This window comes from Elephantulus edwardii, unplaced genomic scaffold, assembly GCF_000299155.1.
Source record: "Elephantulus edwardii isolate Elephantulus edwardi_28Jun2011 unplaced genomic scaffold, EleEdw1.0 scaffold00109, whole genome shotgun sequence".
NCBI classification, from domain to species: domain Eukaryota; kingdom Metazoa; phylum Chordata; class Mammalia; order Macroscelidea; family Macroscelididae; genus Elephantulus; species Elephantulus edwardii.
The window spans coordinates 6,154,817-6,164,941 of record NW_006399859.1 but is presented as its reverse complement, the minus strand read 5'-3'; the positions used below and the strand labels follow the sequence as shown (position 1 = coordinate 6,164,941).

The following is a 10,125-nucleotide window of genomic DNA, read 5'->3' as shown; positions in this document are numbered from 1 at the left end:
GGACATTATGCTGAGTGAAATATCTCAGTCACAAAAGGACAAATATTGCATGGTGCCACTGCTGTAAAATGGAACTGATATCAGGGTTGGGGTAAGATTGAGAAAAACTGGATAAATTGTGTATACTGCACTGAAACAGATGAGGGAGCGAATAATTTAAAAGCGATGTATGATAGGGTATTATGGTTATCACGAGAATTCACAATTAGGGTTGCATAGTGGAATGTACTTGGGGTGGTGGGAGGGGTGCGGTGGGATTGTGTACCAGGGAGGGAGTCTTTCTTTTACTTTTGAAAGAGAGGAGTGAACTGGGGGACAGGGGGAGAGGGCTGGGCGGGTAGAGAAGTACAGCAATGAATGAATGAATGGAAATCCAAATTCTCTGTAAATGTTCATTAAAATTATTAAAAAAAAGAATTAAAAAAAAGCAGAACATAGAAATTCCATATAACACAGCTATTCCGTTGCTTACAGTATATCCCAAGAAAATGAGAACTGGGGGTCAGATGTTCATAGTAACATTATTCACCATCACAAAAATATGGAAACAGCCCTAATGCCCAACCACAAATGAATGGATTGAGAAGTTATGATACATTCATACAATTGAATACTATACAGCACGCAGGAGCAATCATGTTGTAAATGACTATCTATCTTGGGAGGGACTGGAGAGCATTATCCTGAGTGAACTAACTCAGTCCAAAAAAGACACATACTGTATGAAACCATTATTGTAGAATGAGTATGAGGATTCAAGGAGAGGGGAGGGTGGAAATAGAGGGGTCAGGATGGGTGGGTGGGGGTGAAGGAAATGGGAAGGATCTTTTGTGAAAAACAGTGTATTCAAACTTTGTAAATAAATCAGTATAAACACACACACTGCAAAAGACAATGTCCAGAAATGATGGTATAAAACTAAATGTACATGAATGAAACAATGTATATGAATAATTGTATAAAAGTATATGATGGTATAAATAATAAATTTTTTAAAATTAAAAAAACCCTTTTTGTTTTACATAAACCTGAAATTTTAGGAAGTCCATATGTTTAAGATTGTGCTGTTTTTAAAGGTGTGCAGTTTGAAACCACCAGATGCTCCGCTGGCGAAAAAGGGGCAGAGTCCTCCTGTGCCAGTTGGATACAATTCGATGCTACACCAAATTAATAAATAAATACAATTTAGGAAGCTCTGGTGGCCTAGTGGCAAGAAGCTACACTGCAATCCTAAAGGATTGTGCTGTTTTTCTTTTAAAATATAAACATTTCCCCATATTAATTTATTAATTTTCCCCATGAAGATTTATTATTGATTTAGTATAATTTTGGGAAAAGTACATATAGCTAAAAACTATATAACATGACACGTGTACCCTAGTAATAGTGGAAAGTAGTCAGAGAGATGTATGACAACCTTTAAGATTACACTAACCCATAATATTTTGGTTTGATTATTTAAGCAAAATTACAAAAATATTAAAAACTACTTTCATCTTGGATGGTTTATATGTCCTAGTATTCTGCTTTAAATGATAAAAAGGGTAAATTCTTACTTAAAGAAAATAATAAATCTTGGTGAGGTCTGTTGGCTTAGTGGCAAGAAGCTGCACTGCAACCCTAGAGGTGCGCAGTTTGAATCCACCAGATGCTCTGCTGAAGAAGGAGGGACAATCTCCTCCTGTACTAGTCAGATCTGATTTGACGCTACACACACAAAAAATAATACTAATAAAAAAAGGAAAATAATAAATCTTAAGAATATGGGAAGCCAATACTATATATTTGTAATAAACTGAATGCTATCAGGATGTGGTGGAGGTGAGGTACAAGCTAGAGTTCACACTGAGGCTAAGGCAATCCTTAAAGGTTTACCAGATAGTTGCATTTGCTGACCCCTCCCTTCTGAGTCAAGGAGAAGGTTTTCAATAGAAAGAGCTTGGCTTCATTTGCACTGAATTCTCCTTGTGATTTACTTCCTGATAATTTTCAATAAAGATACAGGGAAGCTGGAATGGGGTCTTCAGTGGAGAACTACTGGCCCCTGTTTTCATGCTCTCTATTCTATCTCATTCCTGGCTGTCTGTCTCATTATTAATAATTCTAAAAATACTTTACCCTCCGTCTGCAACAAGGAACATGCAGAAACTTTTTATTGCCTATTCACAAGTGATCTAGAAGGAATCTTTGAGAAAATGCTTGTACTTCAAAGTAGATACTTGGAGAATATTTTCCCTGAGATAACATCTTATGACTTTGATTTTTTGTAGTGAAGAGTATTTATCCAACTGTTTTTATTGTGATAAATACAAATAACAAACCATTTGCCATTTTCATAATCTGCATGTGTACATTTTATTTTCTTTTCTACAACTGTAGTGCTTATGAGATTATCAAGCTGAAGGGATATACTTCCTGGGCTATTGGCCTATCTGTGGCAGATCTGTCAGCATCAATTTTGAAAAATCTTAGACGAGTGCATCCAGTTTCTGCTATGGTTAAGGTAGGTTTTATGTTTTCATTTTCATTTATTCTTTCAATAATTTATTGAGTGTCCCTTGTGGTGATACAGGTAAAAATATTGGCTGCTAACCAAAAATGCCCGGGGTTAGAACAGTGAGAGAAAGTTGAGACAGTCTGTTTCTGTAAAAATTGAAACAACTCAAATAGAACCTTTCAGCAAGTTTTCAAGGTTTTCAATCACATGGGAGAAGATGGCCCATGTTTCTCCTGAGAAGAAGCTAGTGGGTTTGAACTGACTACTTTTTGGTTAGCCATGCAACTCCTTATCCACTAGACAACCAGAGCTTCTGGGCAATAATATCTGCAGTTTTACTCTGTCCTGCATGTCACTTTGAATCAGAATTAGCTAAAATTCTCTGTGTGTACAGGTTGATCTATATTCTAGGCCTTGTGCATGATATTTAGATGGACAAACTTTTGCCTTGTTGTATTCTTGTTGGTGCCTGTGAACCAAATGACCTGTATTACCTCCACCTAGTAAAACCTCACTGTTCTCTCTGCAGCTAAGAACACACTGTTAAAAAAAAAGAGGGAGAGGAAGAAGTAGAAAAATGCTGAAATGCTGTTAAATTGTCTCCATAATTATGGTCAGTATTAGGAAACAAAATGTATATGAATTGTTGAAAGGAAAACAAATTTGCTCTGTAAAGGTTCCCAAATAATAATATAAAAAACACAAAACAATCCCCCCTCCATTCTCTCTTTTTTTTTAAATTTTATCTTATTATTTTTGTGTAAGTGTACCATCAAATCAGATCTGACTGGTACAGGAGGAGATTGTCCTGCCTTCCCCGGCAGAGCATCTGGTGGATTCGAACCGTGCGCCTCTGAGATTGTAGTTGCAGCTCCTTGCCACTAGGCCACCAGAGCTCCCCTCATTCTCTTAATGAAGAAATTTTTGGAGCACATTTTTCTCATCTGAGCACATTTTGTAAAGTGCTTTCTCAAGTGAAGAATGATTTTTTAATTAATTTTCTTTCTTGTACAAACCTATAAGACTTAAGGATTCTGAAGCTTTGTCTGACATACTTTGGGCATGTGGCAAGGAGGGACTGGTCCTTGGAGAGGGACATCATGTTTGGCAGAGTAGAGGGGTGGCGCAGGAGAGGAAGACCCTCGATGAGATGGATAGATTCTGTGAGTGGAGTGGTGGGAATAAGTGTGTTTGAGACGGTGAGCTTGGCACAGGATAGAACGGCGTTTAGGGCTCTTGTGCATAGGGTTGTAATGAGTTGCAAGTGACTCAATGACACATGACAACAACAAAGTTCATGTTGTAGTTTCAAGTTTTGATTGGTTATTTCTACAATGAGCATATGTTTTTTTGAGCAAATTTTAACACACTTGAGAAGAAAGGCAGTTTCAGTTCTAGCTACATTAGGCAATAGACAAAAAAAAATCAGATCTTGACAATACAAACTAGAATGTCTGATCAGTCTTATTGTAACATGTAACCTGTATTTATTTTCTGTTAGCAATTTGCCATTTTCTCCTCTTATTATTTTTTAAAAGAATAGAAGCATTTTGCTTTAATATAGTCCAGTTACTATTTTTTTAAGTATAACTTTCTTCTTTTTTTTGTCTCTAACATTGTAAGTATAACTTTCTTATACTTTATTACTCTCTTATATCCTCCCATGTGCTTTATTTTTTCTTTTTTTAAATTTTAATAATTTTAATGAACATTTACAGAGATTTTGGATTTCCATTCATTCATTGTTGCACTTTTCTCTCTGTCCTGCCCTCCTCCCTTTCCCCCCACCCCCTGCCCCAGTTCGCTGCTCTCTTTGAAAAGTAAAAGAAAAATTCTTTCTTTGATATACAGTCCCCCCCGCACCCCTCCCACTGCCCCAAGTACACTCCACTATGCAACTTTAATTGTGGACTCTTGTGATACAGTTACTATTTTTTACATAATTTATTATTTTATTTAATCGTGGCAGGCTTTTAGAGCCGACTGCTTTCCAGGAATGTGTTTGACGTGCAGGTTTGCTCTGTCCCTAGGGTTTGAACCAGGAGGCAGTCTTAAGCCCAAAGGGCCCGAGGGCTGAGGCCCTCGGGCCAGGTTCAAATTGTCTTCCTGTCAAACATTCTTCTAGGTGGTATAGCACTGGTCTGTGTGTTGCTGTACAGAGGTAACTCGTGGTTGCTGTGATGCTGAAGCCTGTGACAGTGATGTGCCAATCGTGGTAATGGGCACCCATGGTGGACAGTGTTGGCTGGAGCTTCCCGACTAAATCAAGCCTGGAAGCAGGAGCGGCATCCACTTCCAAAATGGCTTGCCTCCGGAAACTCTATGTACGAACAGTGCTCAGGCTGTTTGTTCATAGGGTCACTATGAGTCGTCTACGACTCGACGGCATTAAACAACAACAACAATTATTTAATTTTTTCGTTGTTGCACATTTTCTTCCCCTTCTACTCCCCATCCCAACCCATAATGCATCCTTGTTCTAGATTGTTGTCATACAAATAATGCCTAATCATATATTCCTTTTTTACAATTCTTCCCCTCATCTGTTCTAATGTTCATTGTCTGCCTACTCTTTTCCCTTTCTCTTCCCAGCCCCCTTGTCTGTCCTATTTTATAACAGTGGTGTTCTGCAGTATTTGTCCTTTTATGTTAGAGATGTTTCACTCAGTATAATGTCCTCCAGGCTTCCCTATGTTGTGTAATGTTTTACAAGCTCATTTTTTTTCAGTGCTGCATGGTATTCCATTGTGTGACTGTATCATATTTTTTTGTTTGTTGATTGGCACCTGGCTTGCTTCTATCTCTTTGCTATTGTGAATATTGCAGCAATAAACATGAGTGTGCACATTTGTTTGAGTTGTGGCTCTGATTTCTTTAGGATATATTCCCAATAGTAGAATTGTTGAGCCAAATGGTATTTATATTTTTAACTTTTTGAGAAAGCACCAAACTGCCTTACATAGTGCCTGTGTTATTTTACACTCCCATCAGCAGTGAATAAGAGTTGCAATCTCTCCACACAAACTTGCCAGCATTTGTTGTTTGCTGCCCTGTTAACTTTGCTGTTGTTGTTAATACATTGTCTGTATATGTATTCTTGTACACAGCCCACATAGTCTTAATTACTATAATTCTGTCACACACATCAACCACAAAACAGCCCACTGGTGTTGAGTTGATTCTGACTCGTGGTGACCCTCCACCAGGTTTCTGAGGTTGTAAATCTTTATGGGAAGGAGACACCCTGTATTTTCTCTCATGGAGCAATTGGGCTTAAATCATTAATAATTCATGAAATCAAAAAGTTGGTTGGTATCAGGCTGCTATTATGGAATCTTTTTTTCTTTGTTGTTGTTATGTGCCATTGAGTCTACTACATTGACTCATAACAACCCTATGCACAAGAGCTGTGAACTCTGCTCTATCCTAAGCCAATCTCACTGTCTCTGACACACCTCTGTCATTACCCCAGTTATTGGGTTAATCCATCTCCTCTGGGGTCTTCCTCTCCTGCATTGTCCGTCCACCCATCTCAGCATGAGATCCTTTCTAAAGACTGGTCCCTTCTGACTACATGCCCAAAGTATGTGAGATGGAGTCTCAAAATCCTTGCCTCCAAGGAGCAGTGTTGTTTCACCCTTAGTAGGAAGAGACCTGTTAGTTCTCTTGGCAGTCCATGGTATGTAAAGTACACTTCTACCTCACCACAACTCAAAGGCCTCAATTTTACTGTCATCCTTGGTAATTGTTCAGCTCTCTGAAATATAGAAAGTAATTGGGACAACCATGGCCTGGATCAAGTGCTGACATCCTTGCTCTTCAGCACTCTTGAGAGGTTCCTGACAGCAGAGTAAATTAATCTTTTGATTTCCTGACTGCTGGTGCCAAGAGTGTTGATTGTGGAGCCAAGGAAGCGGAAATTGTTAACAATCTCAATCTCTTCTTTATCTATCACGATGCCGTCAATTGACCCAGTGGTAAGAATCTTTGTTTTCTTGATATTGAGCTTCAATCCATATTGCAGATGACAATCCTTGATGTTTTGCATCAAGGATTTGCTTTACTTCAGACCCTCCTCAGTTTCAGCAAGCAAGGTTGTGTCATCAACATAACACATGTTGTTGATGAGAGTTTCTCCAATCCTGATGCTACATTGCTCCTCAGAAAGTCTAGTATCCCGAATGATCTGTTCTGCATATAGATTGGAAAGATATGGAGACACGGGACGCATCCTCTATGCACTCCTTTTCCAATTTTGAACCATGCAATGTTTCCTTGTTCTGTTCTAATGACTACCTCCTGGTCCAAGTACAGGCGGCACATTAGCTCAATCAGGTGTTCTGGGATTCCCATTCTTCTCAAAATTAACCACAATCTGATGTGATCCATGAAGTCAAATGCCTTTTCATAGTCAATGAAACATAGACATTCCTCTGGGACTCTGCTTTTAACCAAAATCCATCTGACATTTGCGATGATATCCCTTGTGCCAGGGCCTCTTCTAAACCCAGCTTGTATTTCTGGTAGTACTCTGTCAATGTACTGTTCCAATAATTTTTGGATGATCTTCAGCAGGATTGTTTTTTTCCTGGTTGTGGCATTAGTGATACTGGTCGATAATTTCCATACTCTGTTGAGTCACTTCTTTTGGAATGGGAATAAATGTGGATCTTTTCCAGTCAACTGGCCAGGTGTTTGTCCTCCAGATGTCTTGGCACAACCTGGTAAGCACATCCACAGCTGCAGCTGTTTGTTGAAATATGTCAATTGGTATTCCAATTTTTGTCAATTCCTTCAGAGCAGCTTGAACTTCCTCCTTCATCACCATTGCCTCTTGGTTGTATGTTGTTTCATGAAAGTCTTCTGTGTCAGCCTGTGTACTCTTCCATCTTCTTTTAGTAATTTCTAGGTTATTCGGTATTCTGCTCATAGGGTCCTTTAGTATTACAACTTGAAATCTGAGTATGTTCTTCAGTTCCTTCAGTTTAGGAAATGATGAGCAAGTTTGTCTCTTTTAATTTTCTGACTCTCTTTGCAACATTTCTTTATAATGCTTTGCTTTGTCTTCCCAAGCTGCCCTTTGAAATCTTCTGTTAAGCTCCCTAACTTCCTACTTTCTTCCCTTTGCTATGGCTTCTTGGTGCTGTAGTGCAGTAACGAGAGTCTGTTCTGACATCCATCTCAGTCTTTTCTTACTCCTTTTCTTTGTAATGATCTTTTGTGTTCTTCATGGATAATATTCTTGATATCCTTCCACAGCTCATCTGGCCTTTGCTCATTAGTGTCTAAGGCTTCAAACCTGTTTTTGAGATGGTTTTTTTAGTTCAGGTGGAATAGATTAAAGGTCCAATTTTGGTTCTTGTGGATTTAATTTCGTGGTTTTTTTTAAAATTTCAGTTTGAACTTGCATATAAGTAGTTGATGTTCTGTTCCATAATCAACACCTGGCCTGGTTTTCACAGCTGATATTGAGCTTCTCCATTGATTCTTTGTATAGATGTAGTCGATCCTGTGCAGACCATCAGGGGAGGTCCATGTGTATGGTTACCATATATGTTACTTATAAAAGGTATTTTCAATGAATAAATCATTGACTGTACAAAATTCTATCATTTTAGCTCCAGCCTCATTTCTGTCAACAAACCCGTACTTTCTGACAACTGATCCTTTTTCTCTGTTCCTAGCTTTTGCATTCCAGTCAACCATTATTATTTGTGCATCCTGGTTTTATGTTTGATTGATTTCTGACTTCCTAAGTTGGTAGAAATAATCTATTTTTTTTCCTTTGGCTCTGGTTGTTGGAACATATATTTGAATGATAGTGGTTTTAACAGGTGTTCCTTGTATGCATATGGATATTATCCTATCACTTACAAAATTGTATTTCAATATGGATCTGGAAATGGTTTTAACTGTGAATGTGACCATGTTTTTTCCTCACCGTTTCATTTCTAGCATAGTAGATCTTTTGACTGTCTGATTCTAAATGTCCCATGCCAATCCAACTTAATTCGCTAATGCCTAGTGTGTAAATGTTTATGTGTTCCATTACTCTCTTAACAATGCCCAATTTTCTACGTTCATGATTCTCACATTCCATGTTCCAATCACTAGTGTCTGCTTTCAACTGTTTTACCTCCTCTGTGTTTGCCAGATTCAGGTGTCATATTTGCAAGTGCGCTAGTTTTTCCAAAGGCCTGTTAGTTCGGATTGGATGACCAATCCTTCTCCCTAGTCTTCCTTAGTTTAGATGCTCAGCTTTAGAGCCATATCTGGAGACAAGCACTTTACCCAGAAGAGCAGATGAAAACATTTCCCATAACAAAACTAAGTGATTCAGCGTCCTCCCGCCCCCCAACTGTGGTGCCTGTATTTTGGTGTTAAGTGTTAATTTATAATGTGCTTTAAGATCAACTTGGTGGTATAGTTTCCCCCCTAGTGGTCAGAGTGTAGTAATGGAGAAAGCAGGTAACCAAATTTGTTTAGATTTGGCAGTTAGCATAGGAGTATGAAAAGTAATACAGAAGGGGGAATGAGAGAGAAGGAGAAGACACAGAAGAGAAAGAGAAAAGTACAGCTTTGCCCTGCAAATTCAAACCCAGTGCTGTTGAAGTGATTCCTACTCCCAGAAATCCCCCAGTGGGTTCCTGAGGCTGTAAATCTTAATGAGAGAAGACTGCATATCTTTTTCCTGTGGAGTAACCAGTGAATTAATGCTGCTGACCTTCTGGTTAACCAGAAAATATTAATAATACTCTGCTTCCCAGGTCCTTTTGGCTTGCAGGCATGTTCAAAATATACTGAATCTCTAAATACATGAGGATATTAAAAAGAAATAATAATAATGAGTTTTAAAAGATTCCTTTTTTTATTTACTCAGTTCAGTTTATACATATTGACTTATTTTAATGACTGATTTGTTTCTAGTAAGAAAACCAAGTTTAAAATAACTTGATAATCTTGCTTCAAACACAACTGTTCTTATATCATTCTCCAGTTCCATCAAAAATTTTTCTAAGGCAGCTTTGAGGGTCTAGTGACAAAAAGCTGCACTGCAATCCCAGAGGTAAATGGTTTGAATCCACCAGATGCTCTACTGGAGGAGGTGCAATCTCCTCCTGTACCAGTCACATCTGATTTGATGGTGGTGTTGTTGTTTTTATGTGCCTCCGAGTCATTTGCAATTCATAGAAACCCTATGTACAACAGCCCTAAACCCTGCTCTATCCTCTGCCAGTTGCACTGCCTCTGACACACCCATTCTGATTACCCTAGTCACTGAATCAATCCATCTCAGAGAAGGTCTTCCCCTCTTGCGCCATCCCTCCTCCCTCCCAAGCATGATGTCCCCTCTGCAAGGACCTGTCCCTCCTTGCAACATGCCCAAAGTATGTCAGACGAAGCCCCAGAATCCTTGCCTCCAAAGAGTTGCTTGGTTTAATCCTCTCCAGGATGAATCTGTTTGTTTTCTTGGCAATCCAGGGTACACTCAATACTCTTCTCCAGCACCACAGCTCAAAGGCATCAATTCTCCTTCTGTCCTCCCTAGTCATTGTCTAACTTTCTGATACATAACAAGTGATTGCAAAGACCATGGCCTGTATCAGATGCACCTTAGTCTCCAGAGA

The 10,125-nt window shown here is 38.8% G+C and overlaps 1 protein-coding gene across 1 annotated transcript in view; it reads left to right on the top strand.

Moving 5' to 3' along the window:
• Positions 1 to 10,125, top strand: part of LDHC (lactate dehydrogenase C) — a 62,284-nt gene that overhangs the window by 50,232 nt on the left and 1,927 nt on the right. The window contains exon 5 of the mRNA XM_006892072.1: positions 2,380 to 2,503. Coding sequence (XP_006892134.1) covers positions 2,380 to 2,503 — 124 coding nt within the window. The remainder of the gene's footprint in view (positions 1 to 2,379; positions 2,504 to 10,125) is intronic.